The 20,969-nt window shown below is 49.7% G+C and overlaps 1 protein-coding gene across 3 annotated transcripts in view; it reads right to left on the bottom strand.

Moving 5' to 3' along the window:
• SMPDL3B (sphingomyelin phosphodiesterase acid like 3B) overlaps positions 1 to 20,505 on the bottom strand; it is a 29,580-nt gene extending 9,075 nt beyond the window's left edge. Inside the window, exons 1-4 of one of the 3 annotated variants that reach the window (XM_030805383.1) lie at positions 20,502 to 20,505; positions 16,587 to 16,679; positions 5,277 to 5,490; positions 1,297 to 1,394 (exon numbers count right to left, since the gene is read on the bottom strand). In XM_030805383.1, the coding sequence (XP_030661243.1) occupies positions 1,297 to 1,394; positions 5,277 to 5,490; positions 16,587 to 16,647 (373 nt within the window). In that variant the 5' untranslated portion in view covers positions 16,648 to 16,679; positions 20,502 to 20,505. Of the gene's footprint in view, positions 1 to 1,296; positions 1,451 to 5,276; positions 5,491 to 16,586; positions 16,881 to 20,501 lie in introns of those variants that run through there. The other 2 variants (XM_003271688.3, XM_012498358.2) reach the window with 2 other exon arrangements.
• Between the last annotated feature and the right edge of the window lie 464 nt (positions 20,506 to 20,969).

The following is a 20,969-nucleotide window of genomic DNA, read 5'->3' as shown; positions in this document are numbered from 1 at the left end:
AAGCATTTTCTTACCCATTATTTGACTTGTGTTCCAGAAGCCCCAGGTGAAGCAAAGGAGAGGTGCTCCCAGTTGGATCTAAGTTTGAGTCCCTCCCTAGAAACTGACTCCATCAGAGCCATCGGTTCCTTTTCTATGCATTGGGAATAATGGTGCCTGCTGCTGGGGTCAGGGGAATGTCCTGGTGTGACCGTAACTAGTGACCCCTGCTGGAAGACAAAGGAAACCAAGCAGCCTGACTTGCGCTGGCTTGGTTAGATAAGCCGGAAGCATCCAGGCGTCTCTTTGCCTAGATTGACTTGTGTTGAAGGAAGGAAGCAGCGGGAACAGACAGTAAGGGCGGTGCTCACGCCAGGATTTGGGCCTGTTAAGTAAATGTGACCTTCACTAGTTTACTTAACCCTAAGGCTCACCTCCCTCGTCAGTAAAACTGAGGTCACAGCACTTCCCCCAAGGCTTATGGTGACAGTGAAGGAGCTAAGGCTTGAAAATTCTTAGAGCCAGCCTGACGCTTTACACTTGATCTAGAGTGACTGCTGCTAGTGCCATTATTTATTTTGATTATTACTCCATATCTGTGTCCTGGGACCCATGACAAAGCTCTTTAGAGGGAGCAGATGTACTGGAACCCAAAAAATGTGGGGGCAGGGGCTATGGACTGTTTTCTCAGGCACCCAGTTGGCAGCCTGGCAGCTAGATTTAGCCTCTAGGATGTTGTTTTCGGTGCAGACTGCTTTAAAACATTTGCAAGGGCCATCAGATGGGGCACGCAAACCCTATTCACCCTATGGTGTCCCGTAGGGCTGCTCCCTCACTCACCCCCAGTCCCTGCCTGCTCTGCCAGGCTCTGAAGTCCTTGGAAGCAACGAGAAACAGCACCTTGGCTGGAAATTAGCATTTCCCAGAGGCCCTGGCAGCCAGGACAGTTTGAGGGTGATGGATGCCAACTCCAGAGCAGGACACAAGGGCTGTATGTGAGACTCACCCAGGGATGACACCCGTGTGACACCTGGAGAAGGGCTCGTGAGTCTGGTGATAGGCAAGAGCGGAAAGCAGTGGAAGGCCAGGCGTCTCCTTTGATAGGATTCTGTGTGTATCCACCGGCCCGTGGGCTTGCATGTTGCCTTCGGGCTTGTTAGGAAGGTGAGAAATGGTCACCATGAAGACCTGGCCAACAGCCATCGCTGTCCATGGATGAAGGTCAGCCAGGACGCTCGCTGCTGCTGTTGTCCCACTGTGCCAGGCAGTGCCTAGAGTTCCGAGAACACTGTGGAGGGACCGATGGCACAGTCTTACCTGGAAAGACCTCTCTGATGAGCTTGGTCAGGCGTTCCACAATTTCCAGTACAGCTGCCTCTCCCAGTTTCTCATCGGGCACGTGAGGCGTGTCATCACTACAAAACACCACCAAGCCAATTAGGAAGGGGCAGAAGAAAAGGAAGGGACAGCTCTGCAGTGAGAGGAAAACCTATGTCCCCGGGCCTCAGATGTCCCCTGGAGGGGGAACAGCCAGGCTAGAGTGGAGTCAGATGGGACAGAGCTGAGAAGTAGGCTTTGCCATTTTCCTGCTGTGGGTCCCTTGACTGGCTGTTTAACCTCTCTGAGTCTCTATTAACTCATCTGTAATGTTGGGATAATACAGTTCTTTTTTTTTTTTTTTTTTTGAGACGGAGTCTCGCTCTGTCGCCCAGGCTGGAGTGCAGTGGCGCATTCTCGGCTCACTGCAAGCTCCGCCTCCCGGGTTCACGCCATTCTCCTGCCTCAGCCTCTCCGAGTAGCTGGGACTACAGGCGCCCGCCACCACGCCCGGCTGATTTTTTGTATTTTTAGTAGAGACGGGGTTTCACCGTGGTCTCGATCTCCTGACCTCGTGATCCGCCCGCCTCGGCCTCCCAAAGTGCTGGGATTACAAGCGTGAGCCACCGCGCCCAGCCTACAGTTCTTTTTTTTTTTTTTTGAGACAGAGTCTTTCTCTGTCCCCCAGGCTGGAGTGCAGTGGCACGATCTCGGCTCACTGCAAGCGCCGCCTCCCGGGTTCATGCCATTCTCCTGCCTCAGCCTCCCGAGTAGCTGGGACTACAGGCGCCCGCCACCACGCCCGGCTAATTTTTTTTGTATTTTTAGTAGAGACGGGGTTTCACCATGTTAGCCAGGATGGTCTCGATCTCCTGACCTTGTGATCCGCCCGCCTCGGCCTCCCAAAGTGCTGGGATTACAGGCTTGAGCCACTGCACCCAGCGATAATACAGTTCTTACTCACAGAGTGTTTGTTAGGTATCCATCAAGGAGGAAAATTATACACATAATATAGTACAGTAAGAGTAGCTGCTAAGTTGTAATGAATATTATTATTTAGAGAGGAAAGCTCTGGAGTTCCAGTCCCATCTGCAAACCCCGAGGGAGCTCAGGGTTGAGAAGGCATCTCTGAATTCTGTTCCTTTCCAGAAGAGTTCAAAGGAGTTTGAAGCTGGCTTCAAGTGTAGGGTTCAGATCTTTTCCAGGGCAGGTACTGATTCTGCCCTGGGACCATTGTGCCCTTCATGCCATGAATCAAAATTCTTGGGTCCACCTTAGAAATGCTCGGCAAGGGGAGGATAATGGTGGCAGATGGAGTGTGGGAATGGGGAGACATCCAGACAGTCAAAATCCTGACGCCTCTGCTGCCCAGGTATTCCCCTAGGGAAACTAATTAGCATAATAGTATTAATACTGCTGCTAGAAGCTCATACCAGCTGACTTTCTGCCAGGCACTTTCTGTGTGTTGTTGCCACAGCCACTCATTTTTTCCCCATTATAACGCTGCAATGTAAATTCTATTGTTAGATTAGGCCCGTTTGACAAATAAATAAACCAAGACACAGAAAAGTTAAGAATTGTGCCTATCCTAAATCAAGCACCAGAGACACGGGAGAAAAAAATCGTGCATAAGTGTACACCACTAGGAAGTGGTGGGGCCAAGATTGGAACCCAGTCAGCCTGGCTCCAGAGTCTACGCTCACAGCCACCGCATCCTATAGTGTCTCTGATACCCACATTAGGGCAGCAAGAGGGGCTGTTTTGCCCTGAAAACTCCCTGGGGACAGGCCAGAAACCCAAAGACACAGGGACAAAATTTCATATTTTTTATTTCTAGATTAGAGAATCTAATTCTGTCTAATAAAAAACACACCTAGGCCGGGTGCGGTGACTCACGCCTGTAATCCCAGCACTTTGGGAGGCCGAGGCAGGCGGATCATAAGGTCAGGAGTTCGAGACCAGCCAGGCCAAAATGGTGAAACCCCGTCTCTACTAAAAATACAAAAATTATCCAGGCATGGTAGGGGGCACCAGTGAGCCAAGATCACACCACTGCACTCCAACCTGGGCGACAGAGCGAGACTCCATCTCCAAAAAAAAAAAAAAAAAAACACCTAATTTCTTTCTTTTTTTTTTTTTTTTTTTTGAGATGGAGTCTCGCTCTGTCACCCAGGCTGGAGTGCAGTGGCGCAATTGCGGCTCACTGCAACCTCCGTCTCCCAGGTTCAAGCGATTCTCCTGCCTCAGCCTCCTGAGTAGTAAAACACACCTGATTTCTAATGGCCATCCTCAAAGGGACTGCAGCTCTCTTAGAAGTCAAATTTCATTATAATTGAAGAATTGTAAAGGGTCCTACAGATCTTCTCATCTGATGCTGTATATCTCTTCAAGGTCTCAGAGATTTCCCAGGAAAAAAAGATGCAACTGTGGCTGGGCGGGGTGGCTCACACCTGCAATCCCAGCACTTCAGGAGGCTGAGGCGGGCGGATCACCTGAGGTCGGGAGTTTGAGACCACTCTCACCAACATGGAGAAACCCCATCTCTAATAAAAATACAAAATTAGCCGGGTGTCTTCTTATGTGTGCAGCCTGGCAGGTTCATCTGAGGGTCCTTCCTGGTCACATCCACAAACCACATCACAGCTAGGGGCATCATGGGTTTCACCCTGCCTTATAGAAGTGTCCACTGAGGCTGGTAGAGGGAGCGCAAAGTCAGAATTCCTTCCAGCCTTCCTCGAGAGCTCCCCTGCTCCACCACCTCCTGCAGGGTGTCCTTCCCCTAATCCTGCCAGATGGGATCATGTGCCCTGTGAAGCTCCCACATCCCCCCAGGTGACCCTCTCTCCTTGCTGGGATGTAAGGGTAGGGTCAATGGCTTTGTCTGCATTGCCCACAAGACCACGAGCTCCTTGGAGCCAAGTGTGGGTGTCCATCGCCTCAGCTCCCTGGCATCTACCCCACAACTGAGCACAACTTGTTGCCCTGCCAAGTGACGGAGCAAGCGAGGGAATGGGGGTGTCTTTTTTTCTTTCGCTTTTTTTTTTTTTTTTTTTTTTTTTTTTTTTTTTTTTTTTTGAGACAGAGTCTTGCTGTGTCACTCAGGCTGGGAGTGTAGTGGTGTGATCTCGGCTCACTGCAACCTCCGCCTCCCGAATTCAAGCGATTCGCCTGCCTCAGCCTCCCGAGTAGCTAGGACCACAGGCGTGCACTACCACGCCAGGCTAATTGTTGTATTTTTAGTAGAGACAGAGTTTCACCATGTTGGCCAGGATGGTCTCAAACTCCTGACCTCCAGTGATCCACCTGCCTCGGCCTCCCAAAGTGCTAGAATTACAAGTATGAGCCACCATGCCTGGCTGGAATGGGGGAATCTTGAATGATAAGGAGGCAAGTTCCCAGGAAAGTTGAAGTAATTAGAGCAGCAACCTTGGACAGGAAGCAGAAACTGGGTCTCTGCGGCTGAGTAGGATCAGCCCTCAAGCTGTCACTCTGTAGAGCAGGGCTCTGACTGGTGAGAAAATCCAGGGCCACTGGGCAGCCCAGGGTGGCCAGCAGCCGGCCAGGACACTAGGACCCCAGGCTGGGCCACCTTCAGCCCTCATAACTTCTTCCCTCCCTGCACTTGGATCTCTCAGAGTTACAGTCCCTAAGCCCCAGGGGAAATGGCTCCAGTGTCCACCCATAGCTTAAAACCTGGACACTCTCCAGGTGCCCAGGCATGCCAGGACCACGTCCAAAGCCTGATTGAGAGCTGCGTTCTGCCGCAGCCAGGAGACATGGAGGTTGAGGACACAGGCTGGAATCAGTTGGACTCAGGGATCCCCGGGCAAGTTACAAAACTCCTTTGAGCTTTAGGCTCCTCAGCCTGACGGGAGACTGATGTGAGGATTAAAGGAGATGATGTGGGCAAAGGGCCGAACTGGTATGTAGCACATAGCAGACGCCTGGTACAGGGCAGCTGCCACCTCGACCGTACTCACCCCGTCCAGAGAATGAAGTCTGGCTCTGGCTCAATCTCCTTCATGGCATAGATGGAGGAGTTGATGAGGGCCCAGGGAGAATCGCAGAGGTAGTCACCCCAGGGGCCTGCGTTGGGCACTGGCTGGGATCCAGCTGATGGGCACACCTGGAAGGGGTCTTTGGATACCTTGTAATCAGGGTCAAGGTGCAGGTCAGCGATGTGCCAGAACTTCCCTGCAGGGGAAAAGACATCCGCCTTCAAACCTGGTCTCTCTCAGCCTGGAAGCAAGGAAGTCCAGGGGAGCTCTGGGCTGGGGCAGAGGCGTTACACAGGCAAATGGAAGTCTTCTCTGAGCACCCTGGGTTCAGAGAAAGGCCCACAGGCCTGGCTCTGCCCAGGGACACATTGAGCAGAGCAGAGAACAGGCACAGCTCCATCCCTGACCCCTGACCTTTGGCAAGGCCCTGTCCTTCTCCCCACGTTGGATGGGCAGCCACAGCTTTAGAGCTCACGCGTTCTAATGAGGGGGCTTGTTTTAAAGCAAAGGCGGGAGAGGCTATGGGTTAAGTGCTCAAGCTCTGAACCACCTAGGAGCTGTGTGACCTGGGCCATGTCACTTTTCTAAGCCCATTAACTAGAGCCAGATCCTCTCATTCTGCAGGGAAATATAACTACATATGAAAATCTGACCTGCCCTGGAATTTCTTACAAAATTAAAAAAAAAAAAAAAAGAAAGAAAAAAGTCTGAGCTGGATGGAAAAGGCTTACACACCAAATGAGCTGGAAAACCTTGCTAAGCAATACCAGCAAAGCCTGGGTGCAGTGCTTCACGCCTGTAATCCCAGTACTTTGAGAGGCCAAGGTAAGAGGATTCTTTGAGGCCAGGAGTTCAAGACCAGCCTGGGCTACATAGGGGGACCTCATCTCTACACAAAATTTAGAAAATTAGTCGGGTGTGGGGTCATGTACCTGTGGTCCCAGCTACTCAGGAGGCTAAGGTGAGAGGATCGCTTGAGCCCAGGAGGTGGAGGCTGCAGTGAGCCATGATCATGCCACTGCACTCCAGCCTGGGTGACAGAGCAAGACTCTGTCTCCAAAACAAAACAAAACAAAAACAGCAAAAACCTGGGGACTACATGTGGAAGTGAGTGTAAGAGTACTAGACCAGGGAAAAAGGAACGCCACTTCAGATCGGGCTGACCTCCTCCAGTAGGTATATTTGCTGGTGATTCTGGATCCAGGGTGTGGCTCAAGCAGCTGGGAGTGGTGCTGCTTGCTGAAGTGATTGACCAAAACCTAGACTCAGTTTCCAACCAAAGGAGGCTGAAGTGGCAAAAAACTTCATGGTGTAATAAAGAGAAGGGAATCCAAAGAAACAGGTGAGATGGAATAGACTTCCCATGCGAACCCCACACGGGGCCTGGCACAAGTAGTTTCTTCTTTTTTCTTTTTTTTTTGAGACAGAGTTTCGCTCTGTTTCCCAGGCTGGAGTGCAATGGTGCAATCTCAGCTCACTGCAACCTCTGCCTCCTGGGTTCAAGCGATTCTCCAGCCTCAGCCTCCCAAGCAACTGGTGGCACGCGCCACCACGCCCAGCTAATTTTTTTTTTTTTTTTTGTATTTTTAGTAGAAACAGGGTTTCACCATGTTAGCCAGGCTGGTCTCAAACTCCTTGACCTCAGGTGATCCTCCCGCCTCAGCTTCCCAAAGTGCTGGCATTACAGGCGTGAGCCACCGCACCTGGCTGGCACAAGTTGTTTCAATGACTGCTTACTGAAGGAGGGTTGAGCAGATCTGACCTCTGTTCATCCTGTTTCTCGCTAAAATAAGAGTGAGGCCCAGGATTTCCTCACCCTCTGCTATTGCAATCACTTCCTCCCCCATTTCTTGTGTCACCTAGAGCCACAAGTCAACATCACTGGCCCCAGGAAGCTGTGTCTGGGCCTGGGAGACTGGACTTCTTTTGATCTCACGGTTGGATAGCCAGGGCCCCACCCAGGCCACAGGACATTCAGTGGACAGCCTGCAGATAGAGGCTGGCCCCTGACCCTCACTCCTTGACTTTCCCTCCCAGAGGCTCCTGAGCTTTTCCCCACCTCTCCTGATCTAAACTGAGTCTCAGGGAAGGACGTGAAACACGTTCATACTAAAGTGTAAATGACTGATTAAGCAAATCATTATCGCTCCCACATGCATTGTTACAGTGTTCTCCGCACAGCCCTGGGAGCATTATCCCTACTTTATAGACAAGGAAACTGAGGTCTGGATGTCACCATGCCTAGGATCACATGGTAAATGATGGGGTCCCTGGGCTCCAATCCCTCCCAGGAAGATGTGATTGTGAAAGGGGTTAAAACCAGTGCCTTTCTATTTTACATGGGTCTTTTCGTTGACAGCATATTTCCACATTTTTATTTTTTATCCAAACTGAGCCTTTGTTTATAATGGGGAAAATTTAACCTTTCCACACATATTGTGATCGCTAATATATTCCTGCCAGGCATGGTGGCACGGTGGCTCACACCTGTAATCTCAGCACTTTGGGAGGCTAAGGCAGGAAGATTGCTTGAGGCTAGGAGTTCAAGACTAGCAGGGGCAACAAAGCAAGACTTCGTCTCTACAGAAAATAAAATTCAGCCAGGCACAGTGGCTCATACCTGTAATCCCAGCTATTTGGGAGGCCAAGGTGGGTGGATCACTTGAGGTCAGGAGTTTGAGACCAGCCTGGCCAATATGGTGAAACGCCATCTCTACTAAAAATACAAAAAGTAAGGCCAGGCACGGTGGCTCATGTCTGTAATCCCAGCACTTTGGGAGGCCGAGGCAGGTGGATCACGAGGTCAAGAGACCAAGACCATCCTGGCCAACATGGTGAAATCCCATCTCTACTAAAAACACAAAAATTAGCTGGGTGTGGTGGCACGTGCCTGTAGTCTCAGCTACTCAGGAGGCTGAGGCAGGAGAATCGCTTGAACCTGGGAGGCGGAGGTAGCAGTGAGCTGAGATTGCACCACTGCACTCCAGCCTGGCGACAGAGTGAGACTCCTTCTCAAAACAACAACAACAACAAAAAAAAGGTAGCTGGGCACGGTGGTGTACTCCTGTAATCCCAGCTACAGCTACTTGGGAGGCTGAGGCAGGAGAATCGCTTGAACCCAGGAGACGGAGGTTGCAGTGAGCCGAGATTGCACCACTGCACTCCTGCCTGTGTGACACAGCAAGACTCTGTCTCAAAAATAAAAAATAAAAAGAATACAGTGACAAAACCCCAAGCCAGAGTAAAGGAATGAACTGCCTCATACCAGTTAGTTGCTGGGCAGAGTTGGTGGGCATCCCAAGTCCCTAAGGTGAGACCGTGAGTGGCTCTCACCTGCTTCCAAGACCAGAGCCAGGCTGGCCAGGATGGATGTGGGGGGAGGGCCTTTGCATTTCTCTCGGGCACATGACTGTCGTGCTTCCTCTGCAGACAGAGAAAGAGGCTATTCCTCTGCCTCAAGCTGGCTCTTTCTCAGTTAACTACAAACACTGAGCAGTTTGGCCCCTTTGATGTCAGCCCTCAAAGTATTCAGGAACACTTCCCCACTCCAGAAACTCCTCATCTCACGTGTCAGTTGTCATTTTCCAGCCAGTGTGTAGAACTGAAACTACCTTCCAGCCTCTCTGGCACATCCTACTGAAGCTGGACAGGGTGTGTGGTGTGTACATGCTGTGCATGTGTGTCTGTGTGCATGTGTGTCTGTGTGTCTCTGTGTGCGCATGTGTGTCTCTGTGTGTGCATGTGTGTCTCTGTGTGTGCATGTGTCTCTGTGTGTGTGTGTGTGTCTGTGTGTGTGCATGTGCTGTGTGTGCATGTGTCTCTGTGTGTGTGCATGTGTGTCTCTGTGTGTGACTGTGTGCATGTGTCTGTGTGTGCTGTCTGTGTGTGCATGTGTGTCTCTGTGTGCGCATGTGTGTGCATGTGTGTCTGTGTGTGCTGTGTGTGCATGTGTGTCTTGTGTGGTGTTGTGTGCATGTGTGTCTCTGTGTGTGCATGTGTCTCTGTGTGCATGTGTGACTGTGTGTGTGCATGTGTCTGTGTGTGCGCATGTATGCATGTGTGTGTGCACATGTGTGTCTCTGTGTGTGCATGTGTCTGTGTGTGCATGTGTGCCTGTGTGTGTGCATGTGTGTGTGCTGGCTCCAGGAGATGCCAGGCTGTGGACAGAATGGTGGAGAGAGCCAGAGGTCCAGGCGGGCAGCTCCGCCTCCTTGGGGTCCAGCCTCCTCATTGTGGGGGTGCAGATACCAGCGACCTTGTCAGCTCAGCCCAACTCACCACCCTCAGCCAAGCTACTTCTCCTCACAGGGCCTCTTCCCTGACGACGCCATGGCCTCGCCCAATCTTCCCACATCATCATGCGGCTGCCTCCTCCTCATTCAGGCCTCCGCCCCAAGGTCACCTCGTCAGAAGACTCCCCTGACCACCTCATCTCAAGTGCCACCTCCCCTGCCTGTCTGGTCACTAACTGTTGCTTCCTCCAGCTTCCTTTTTCTCAGAGCACTCTCACATGGGAACTTACCTTGTTGGCTTTTGCTTATTGTCCATCTTCCCTGTTTCCAATGTCAGTTCCATGAGGGCACCAAGCCCGTCTTGTCTACCTCTATGTCCTCAGTGCCTAGAAGGGTGCCTGGGACGTGGAAGATGTGCAAATGCACATTCGATGAATGAACAAGGCTGTGGGGAGGGGAGGGTGGCCACGCTGTATCCAGCACTTGGAGCGAGGGGCGGATCAGGTCAGGAGATGGACCAGGTGAAACCCTCTCTAAAAATAAAAAATAGTAGAATTGGAGGCTCTCCAGACACAGTGGTTGGAGCTAGGTGGTGCCCAGCGGGGCTTTCATACACTGATCTCATTTCATCCTGGCAGCCGGTCTGTGAGATAGGGATTCTTATGCCCACTGCCTAGATGAGCAAACTAAGGCTCAAACCCAGACCTCTCTGACCCCAAAGCTGAGACACAATGTTGTCATGCCTGCTGACTTGGAACCCCCCGCCGCACAGAAGGTGGCTGTAATAATAAATACATGTTTTCCATAAAAATATGGGATCCACCAGCTTCCAGGCCCTACCTCAAAATAATTAAGCTCTAATTAGCCTGGCGGGACCATGGATGGGGAGGTGGGAGATCTCGTTTCTAATCCAGGCTCTTCCATGTGTTTGCCGAGGGGCTTCGGGCAAGCCACCAGGCCTCACTGAGCCAGAGGATGTTGACATCTGGCCTGCCTCTCAGTGAGCATCAAATAAGATACTGAAGGAGAAAGGGCTCATAGAGGACAATCCCAACACACCACGCCGTTACCTGCAATTACCCCTTGGGCCAGGAGTGAGCCTGGGGAGGTGTGGGGGCCTGGGCACTTTAATGCCTTACGCTTTAGACCAGAACTTCTCAAATGTTACTGTCCAGATGCTTCACTGGGGATCTTGTTAAAGTTAAGAGGCTTTCTACTTCCGCACTGCTTGGACCTTTTACAGTAAGACAGTATTCATCTATAACTTGAGTTTTATAGAAAGGTATACCAATCTCAGCTATCATTATTATTCATTTATTACCGAGAAGATAAATAAATTTGGTATTGACTACAGTGGGTAGCTGAGGCCACAGACCTGGGAGGGAGTCCTGCTGCACCACCCCATAGCTGTGCCAACAGCGGAACCTTCCCCTGGGCCTGTTTCCTCCTCTGTAAAATCAAGGTAACAGCGCCCCCTACCCCTTGGGGCCCTCGTGAGAATTAAAGTGAGAAATGTGAGACAAGGCCGGGCGCGGTGGCTCACGCCTGTAATCCCAGCACTTTGGGAGGCCGAGGCGGGCGGATCACGAGGTCAGGAGACCGAGACCACGGTGAAACCCCGTCTCTACTAAAAATACAAAAAATTAGCTGGGCGTGGTGGTGGGCGCCTGTAGTCCCAGCTACTCAGGAGGCTGAGGCAGGAGAATGGCGTGAACTTGGAAGGCAGAGCTTGCAGTGAGCCGAGATCACGCCACTGCACTCCAGCCTGGGCGACAGAGCGAGACTCCGTCTCAAAAAAAAAAAAAAAAAAAAAAAAAAAAGAAAAAAAGAAATGTGAGACGATGAACAGAACATCATAAATGGGAAGCAGTGGTTACTCCACATTTGGTTCCTGGAGGTTCTACAAGGCCGCCTCTCACCATGAGAGACAGGACAAGGTGGGGAGTGGCCACGTCCTACCCAGCCAGCCCCAGCTTGTCCTTGGCTACTGTCCACAGGTGAAGTGCAGGGGCAGGCAGGACATCTGAAGGGAAGCAAGATGAAGATAGAGCCTGTCTGCCCCAGATGACCATCTCTCAGAGGAGGACTGGTGGGCACAGCACATCCCTGGGCAGGCAAAAAGTGTCCTGGCCCGCCTCCTCCTTCACCAAAGGGGATCACCAGGCCTTTATGCTCACTAGGGACAACAGATGTAGGGCCCGAGGCCTCATAGCTCTGCGAGGCCCACAGAAATATCTGAGACTTGGAAAAAAATGCATTGACTCAAAAAGTACAGGAAAAACAAAAACTACGAAAATCAAGTAAGTCATCAAAATCAACAATTCATCTCAAAAGCAATATTAAAAATTTCATGGGCCACATACATTGGCTCACACCGGTAATCCCAGTGCTTTGGGAGGCCAAAGTGGGAGGATCACTTGAGGCCAGGAGTTCAAAACTGTGCCTCTACAAAAAAAAACAAACACGCAAATGAAAAAAACAAAACAAAAACAAACAAACAAACAAAAAACCCAGGCTGGAGTGCAGCAGCGTGATCCTGGCTCACTGCAGCCTCAACCTCCTGGGCTCAACTGATTCTCCCACCTTAGTCCCCCAAGTACCTGGGACTACAGGCATGTGCCACCAGGCCTGGCAAATTTTCTCGTATTTTTTTGTAGAGATGGGGTTTGCCATGTTGCCCAGGCTGGTCTTGAACTCCTGAGCTCAAGTGATCTGCCTGCCTCGGCCTCCCAAAGTGCTAGGATTACAGGTATGAGCCACCACACTAGGAATACAGGTACATGCCACCTGTATTTACTTTTTAAAAAGAAATTTACTTTTTAAAAAGAAATTTAATTTCTCCGTACTCGGGAGGCTGAGGCAGGAGGATCCCTTAAGTCCAGGAGTTTGAGGTTACCTTGAGCTATGATTGCAGCACCACACTCCAGCCTGAGAAACAGATAGAGACCCTGTCTCCAAAAAACAAAAATAAAATAAAAAAATTAAAATCATACATGATATGGGATCTTTTTAGTATGATCTGTGATAGGGGTGGGGAGAATTCCCATAGTCATTTATAAAACCTAAGTTCTTAAAATGGCTAGAAGGTGAGTTCCCTTATGGTTGGAGACGGAGGGGCAGGAAGGCATCTGCCATTCATTGAACACCTACTGAGTGTCAGACACTGTGCCACACACTCTATCCATGCAGCCTCACGACAACATTATGAAATGCATCCTAAGATGTACTCATTTTACACATGAGGAAACTGAGCGCGTGAGCGGCAGACCGGGGATTCCGAGCACGTCAGAATGGAAATGGTCACAGTGCACTATATTCTGCCACCACCTACCAGCATGACCTTGGAGATATATACAGGTTTTCCTTGACTTACGTACGATGGGGCTACGTCCCCCAAAATTGAAAATATCATAAATCAAAAATGCATTCAACACACCCAACCTAGCAAACGGCATCGTAGCTTAGCCCAGTCTACCTCAAAGGAGCTCAGAACACTTACCTTAGCCTACAGTTGGGTAAAATCATCTGATGCAGACCTATTTTATAATTAAGTGTTGAATGTCTCTTGCAATGTATTAAATACTGAATTGAAAGTGAAACACAGAATGGTTGTATGGCTCCTCGAAGTGTGGTTTCTAATGAATGCCTAAGGCTTTCGCACCATCATAAAGTTGAGTGGAACCCTCGTTAGTCAGGGACCATCTGTGTGTATGCCTCCTTAAACTTTTACAATATTTTACAATGTACCTGGCATGATCTCACTTAGGGCCATCACATTTAATCTCTCCTCTGCTAACATCCCTATTTTATAAACGGTAAAATAAAGGTTGCAGGTCACACAGGTATTCAAAGGCAGGACCACAGGTAGGACCTAAGTTTTCTGGCTTCAGGCAATAGGTTATTTCTGCAAGGACACGCGTGAAACCTGCAATCAGGGACATCTTATTTTGAATCCTGGCTCTTCCATACAGGCGGTGGCAACTTAAGCAAGGGATTTTCAGAGCTGAGCCTTGGTTTCCTCATCCATAAAATAAGGATTAGAATACACCCAGCAGAGGGATGCTTGTGACGCAGAGCAGGTGAGCCCCAAAGTGGAGCTTAGCCCATGAGGGTTCTTGGCTTTGCCCAGGAAAAAATTCAAGGGCAAGCTTGAGGCTGAAGGAAACAGCTTTGTTGAACAGGTGATGTCCAGCTCCACGACTGCTCCTGCAGAGCAGGGGCTACCCCATAAGCAGAGAGTAGCAGCTCAGGGCGGTTTTGCAGTCACAATTATACCCACTTTTAATCACCTGGAGATTAAGGGGGCATTTATGCAGAAATTTCTAGGGAAGGGGTAGTAATTTTTAAATCACTGGGTAACTGCCATGGAAGGGGCAGTGACTCCTGGGTGTTGCCATTGCAGAGGTAAATTGACATGCCACACTGTTGGGTGTGTCTGAAAACTGCTTTTGCCCAGGCCCTGTTTTAGCTGGTCCTCAATCTGGTCTGGTGTCAAAGCCCTGCCTCTGGAGTCCAGTCCCACCTCCTGCCTCAGTTGTGCAGGTGGAAGAGTTCTCTTATACAGAGCACCTGGCTGTGCGGTGAGCAAGGCAGCCTTAGGGCTCATTCCCTGGGCCACACTGCCCCTCAGCCTCCGTTTCCTCGAGTATAAGATGAAAGTACTGAACAGAGGTTCCCCGAAGGCCCTCCCAGTCTGACTCCTGTGATTCAGTGACTTTTGTCTGTTATTGCCTATAACCCACACCACACAATGATCTCAGTCTCTATTCCAGTCCTTTGCTGTTAAGGCTCAGCATTAGCCCCAAAACACAATTGTAATTCGTCCTCTGTAAACGGAGGCCCTCCAAAAATGGAGTTCATTTGTTAAAACCTACATTTACAGACCGCCTACAGTGAACACCCTCTGCTCACAGTAGCTCCAGAGGTAGGTGTTAGCATTCCTGTCCTGGTCCTGCTCCCTTAGCCCTGGGCTGACCTTCCAGGGAGTGTTTTCCTACCAAGCTAACCCACAGGGGAAGAACCTGTCTGCTTCTCTGCAATTAGAAGCTGCGGAAGGAGTGAAATGTTGCACAGGACACGTGTGGGAGGAGAAGGAGCCAGCAAGTTGGCATCCACCCAAGCTCCTGGCTAAGGAAAGTGGAGGCAGAAATCCCACAGTTTAATGCAAAGCAGGGATGATGCTGTCTGATGTCCTGTCTCGGAATCCACCTGTGCTTCAGGAAGACGCCTGGAGTCGGAAAAACCTTACAGGTGCTGCGGAATTCTTTTTGTTGTTGTTGTTTGTTTGTTTTTTGAGACGGAGTCTCGCTCTGTCGCCCAGGCTGGACTGCAGTGGTGTGATCTCAGCTCACTGCAAGCTCCACCTCCCGGGTTTACCCCATTCTCCTGCCTCAGCCTCCCAAGTAGCTGGGATGACAGGTGCCCGCCACCACGCCCAGCTAATTTTTTGTATTTTTAGTAGAGTATTTTTAGTTTCACCATATTAGCCAGGATGGTCTCAATCTCCTGACCTCGTGATCTGCCCGCCTCGGCCTCCCAAAGTGCTGGGATTACAGGCGTGAGCCACCGCATCCGGCCCGGAATTCCTTTTAAACTTACTTTAAAAGGAATGCATTCCAACAAGTTTGGAGAAAAGAGAAAAAATAGTACCTCTAAACCCCACCATCCCAAGAGGACATGAAGCATAGTACAGCCAGGCACAGGCTTTGTCCTGCCATTTCCCAGCTGGGAGATCTTCAGCAAGTGCCATGTCCCCTCTGAGACTCATTTGCCTCATCTGCAAAATGGGTATAATGATATTAGCACCTACTTCAGAGGGGCTATAAAGAGAATTTTTTTCTTTCATTTTCTTTCTTTTTTTTTTTTTTTGAGATGGTCTCATTCCCATCGCCCAGGCTGGGGTGCAGTGGCACAATCACAGCTCACTGCAGCCTCAACCTCCCAGGCTCAGGTAATTCTCCTAGCTGAGTCTCCCAATTAGCTGGCACTACAGGCACCCACTACCACACCTAGCTAATTTTTGGTATTTTTAGTAGAGTCAGGGTTTTGCTATGTTCCCCAGGCTGGTCTCAAACTCCTAGATTCAAGCAATGCACCCTCCTCAGCCTCCCAAAGTGCTGGGATTACACATGTGAGCCACTGCGTCTGGCCTCAAGAGTCCTTTTAAACATACAGAAGTCAGAATAGATTACACCTGTGCCTAGAACCCTCCAATGACATCCCATTTCACCCTGAGCAAAAGCCTGCGTCCTTCCTATCTACAGGCACATGGAAAGAAAAATGAGTCCTCAAGCGAGTCTTCGAGGCTATCCATGATTTGGCACCTGCCCCACCCCACCATCTGCCAACCTCACCCCCACTTGTCCTGCCCACCCTGCTTCAGCCACGCGGGCTTCCTTGCTGTTCCTCATGCACATCACCTGTGTGTCCACTTCAGACCCCGTGCACTGTCCTCTCTTCCTGTAATGTTCTGGACACCCATGTGGCTCCCCCACTCACTGCCTCAAGGCTCCACTTGAATGTCACCTGATTTGACAGCTCTTCTTTGGCCGTCTTGTAAGTATCCCCTCCCCACAGCCCGCCTTCCCTGTTCCACTTTATTTTCCCCATAACACTTATCATCTCCTCCAATGCTGTGTACTTTACTTGTTCGTGTGGTTTGTTTTTTTTTCTCCCCAGATGAAGGAATTCTTCATTGAGACGGGGACTTTGTTTTCTTCTCTGATATATCCCTGGCTCCTAGAATAACGTATGGTACAGGAAAGGACCTCATTTGTTGAATGAGTCCACGAATCTTTCCTGCCACCTCCTACCTCTACTAATTAGCTAGCTCTCACGTACCTAGACCTCCCGTACTCCCTCCCTGGCCAGCTGGCGCCTCCACTTAAAATCTTCAGCCTCAAACAGCACTCACTAAGGCCCACTAGCTCTCCCCACCTGCCTCCCTGCCTAGCTCCTGCCTGCAATCTTTAGAAGCACCTTCAAGCTTGCTGAGAGCAGCTTCCCGCAGCCCCAGAGTTCACAGTACAAAATGTCATAGCAGACATTCCCAGTGCTGTACCTGGTTCAGCCCTGGCACCTCCCCAGTGAGCCAGGAAAATCAGCCAGGCGAGCAGCCTCATCCTCGGGCTCACTTCACCAGAGCCCTGGGATTCTCCAGGAGCTGGAGCTTGTTGTTCTCACCGCAGGCTTCCCAAGTAGTTTTCTGTGGCCACGTGCCTAAGCAGAACTCGTGTCCTGTTAACAGGTGTTCCGAGTCCTCCAAGGCATCTGGATCCTCTGGCTCTTCCTCCTTTGCCCAGCAGGGTGTGATCTGGGCTGGCCCGAGGAGGCAGGCATACCGGACCCTTAAGTGGAAGCCACACCTCTTCTGCCAGTGCAGCCCCTGCCCCCAAGAGGGAGGGGCAAACCACAGATTGCAGGTCAGTGCATCAGGTGTATTGGCAAGCCCTGGAAAGGGGGATCTAATTCAGACTGAGGAATGTGAGAGGGCTTCTAGGAGGAGGTGACACGTTTAATCCTTTCTTAACATTGTATTATGGAAATGGTCAAACAGAAACAGAAGGAGAGAGAATGATGTAATGAACCCCCAAGTACCTTCCTCCAGCTGCAGCAATTATGAACTTATGGCCACTCTTATTTCATCTATACTCCCATTTGATTATTTTATGTATTTAAACAACTTTTTTTTTTTTTTTTGAGACAGAGTCTTGCTCTGTCACCCAGGCTGGAGTGCAGTGGCATGATCTCAGCTCACTGCAAGCTCCACCTCCCGGATTCACGCCATTCTCCTGCCTCAGCCTCTCAAGTAGCTGGGACTACAGGCGCCCGCCACCACGCCCGGCTATTTTTTTGTATTTTTAGTACAGACGGGGTTTCACTGTGTTAGCCAGGATGGTCTCGATCTCCTGACCTCGTGATCTGCCTGTCTTGGCCTCCCAAAGTGCTGGGATTACAGGCGTGAGCCACCGCCCCCAGCCCTATTTAAAGAACTTTTAAATTTTTTTGTTATTTTAACTTTTATTTATTTATGTATTTTTTTTACAGAAGGTGTCTCAGGCTGGGTGCAGTGGCTCATGTCTGTAATCCCAGCACTTTGGGAGGCTAAGGCAGGAGGATCGCTTGAGCCCAGGAGTTTGAGGCCATCCTGAGCAACATAGTGAAACACCATCTCTACAAAAAATACAAAAATTAGCCGGGCATGGTAATACATGTCTATAGTCCAGCTACATGGGAGGCTGAGGCAGGAGGATCCCTTGAGCCTGGGAGGTGGAGGTTGCGGTGAGCCAAGACTGCACCATTGCATTCCAGCCTGGGTGACACAGCAAGACTCTGTCTCAAAAAAAAAAAAAAAAAAAGAAGGGGGTTGTCTCACTCTGCCACCCAGGCTAGAGTGCAGTGGCAAGATAATAGCTCACTGCAGCCTTGACCTCCTGGACTCAAGCTATCTTCCTGCTTCAGTCTCTGGAATAGCTGGAACTATAGGCACTCACCACCTCGCCTGGCTTTTTTTTTTTTTTTTTTTTTTTTTTAGAAACAGCATCTCACTACATTACTCAGGCTGGTCCCAAACTCCTGGCCTCAAGTGATCCTCCCACCTCAGCCTCCCAAAGCACTGGGCTTACAGGTGTGAGCTACCATACCTGGCGCCCACTGTATTATGTTAAATTCCAGTGATCATATCATCTTGAACATAAACAGTATGTATCTCTAAAAGATAAGGATTCTTTTTTTCTTTTTTTTTTTTGAGACAGAGTTTCACTCTTGTTGCCCAGGCTGGAGTGCTATGGCACGATCTTGGCTCACCGCAAAATCTGCCTCCCGGGTTCAACTGATTATCCTGTTTCTGCCTCCCGAGTAGCTGGTATTACAAGCATGCACCACCACGCCTGGCTAATTTTGTATTTTTAGTAGAGATGTGGTTTCTCCATATTGGTCAGGCTGGTCTCGAACTCCCTACCTCAGGTGATCTGCCGACCTTGGCCTCCCAAAGTGCTGGGATTACAGGCGTGAGCCACTGCACCCGGCTAGGACTCTCTTTTTCTAACACATGATCAGATCTAAAAAAAAAAAAATAGTAATTCCACCAGGCGTGGTGGCTCACACCTGTAATCCCAGCTACTTGGGAGGCTGAGGCAGGAGAATCACTTGAACCCAAGAGGCGGAGCTTGCAGCGAGCCGAGATAGTGCCACTGCACTCCAGCCTGGGTGACAGAGTGAGATTGCATCTCAAAAAAAAAAAAAAAAAAAAGAAAGAAAAAGAAAAACAATAATTCCTTACTTCCACCAGGCAGATATGTGGTCAATTTCCCTGATGTCACCAAATTTCCCTGATGTCTCTCTTTTTTTTTTTTTTTTTTTACAGCGGGTTCTCTCAAATCAGGGTCCCAACAAGGTCCACACATTGCATTTGGTAGATGCGTCTCTTAAGTCTCCCTTGATTGGTAGCTCTCCTGCCCTCTCCCCATTTTTCCCTTGTTCTTTGTCCTATGAATTTCCCACATTCTGGAGGATTTGGCTGATTCCTTTCTGGTGGTGTCATTTAACATATTCCTCTGTCCCCCATATTTCCTGTAAACTGATAGTTACAGCCAAGGGTTTGAGGACATTCAGGTTTGACTTTTGGGGAAGAAGACTTCTCAGGTGGTCCTGGGTTTTCCTGTTGTTTCGCATGGCAAAGCAAATAAGACATGGTTGTCCCACCAGCTTAACCTTAATTTACAAGTAGGAGTTAGTAGGAAAAGGAGAAAGTTGGGGAGGAGGGTGTCCCAGGCAGAAGGAGCTGAAACATCCCAGAGAGCTGATTTGGGTGATATTGGGCTTGGGGTGCTAAGGCTGGGGAAGCAGGCAGGAGCCAGGCTGTGCTCAGCTGTTTGAGCTGAGAGCTGTGGGGAGCTATGGCAGAGACACAACCTAATTTGCATTTTACAAAGATGCACTGGCTCTGTGGAAGATGGATTTGGGGGAGACCAGCAAGGAGGCTAAGGCAGGGAAGTTGTCATAGTCCATTCTGTGCTACTATAACAGAATACCTGAGACTGAGTATTTCATAAAGAGCAGAAGTGTATTGGCTCACAGTTCTGCAGGCTGGAAAGTGTAAGATCAAGGCACCAGCAGGCTGGGTGTCTGGTTAGGCCATTCGCTTCTTCCAAGATGATGCATTGCATGCTGCATCCTCTGGAGAGGAGAAAGGCTGAGTCCTTATATGGCATGTCTTGGCAAAGGGCCAAGACAAAAGAAAGCCAAACTTGCCCTTTTGTAATAGTGTTACTCCCACTCATGAGAGTGCAGCCCTAGTGGCCCAATCACCTTCTAAAGGCCCAACCTCCCAACACCTCCATAATGGTAACCAATTATCACACAAACTTTAGAGCGAACAAGCATTTAAACCATAGCAGAAGTCTTGGTGAAAAGCTGTAAGGGGCTACGCTTAGGAACTGGTAACTAGTAGTAGGGAGGAACTGAAGAGGCTGTGGCTGGGTAATTGGTTGAGTAGTTCCTGTTCTAACTGTATTTTTTTTTTTCTTTTTTTTGAGACGGAGTCTGGCGGCGAGAGGAGGAGGAAGGGAGAGAGAGGAGGAGGAGAAGTGGAGAAAAAAAGAAGGAAGGAGGAGGGAGTTGGGCCTGTAATCCCAGAGATCTCGCCATTGCACTCCAGCCTGGGCGACAGAGTGAAACCCTGTTTTTCACACACACAAAAAAAAAGTAAAAAGAAGAGAAGAAAAAACACACAGTCCTGGAGCCCAAAGGCCATGTCTGTCTTACTTAACCATTGAATCCCAGTGGCAGCACAGGACCAGGAACAAGGAACAAGGAACAAAGAAGGCATAAACAATTCTTTTTTTTTCTTTTTTTTGAATCGCAGTCTCTCTCTGCCACCTAGGCTAGAGTGTAGTGGCAGCATCACAGCTCACTGCAGCCTGGACACCCCAGGCCCAGGCGATCCTCCCACCTTAGCCACCCCAGTAGCTGGGACCCCAGGCACTTGCCACCACACCAGACTAATTTTTAAAAATATTTTTTGAGAGAGGGTCTCATTATGTTGCCCAGGCTGCTCTCAAACTTTCAGCCTCAAGCGGTCCTCCCGCCTCAGACCCCATTTGCTGGGTTTACAGGCATGAGCCACAGCACCTGCTAATTTTTCTTAAATACATAAATGAACATAAAATTCTAACAATGCATTAATATTTTGAGGAAGGAACTGACAAAATGTTCCACTCCCTATGGGAGGAACAGATCAGCACGTTACATGAAGAATTATGAAAAATGGTCAAAATGAGTGGAGAGGCCAAGCCTGGATGAGACTGGGGTGGGGACAGGTGGCGGACGAGGGGCGTCACCCTCAGATCTTTCACAAGTCTGTCATGGGCAAGATGGCGTAGGTTTCTCACAGCCCTACTGGGGAGAATCGGCACCATTGGTGGCATTACACGAAGAGAATGTG

The sequence above is a fragment of the Nomascus leucogenys genome, chromosome 24 (genome assembly GCF_006542625.1).
Source record: "Nomascus leucogenys isolate Asia chromosome 24, Asia_NLE_v1, whole genome shotgun sequence".
NCBI lineage: Eukaryota > Metazoa > Chordata > Mammalia > Primates > Hylobatidae > Nomascus > Nomascus leucogenys.
This window is presented reverse-complemented; position numbering and strand designations above follow the sequence as displayed.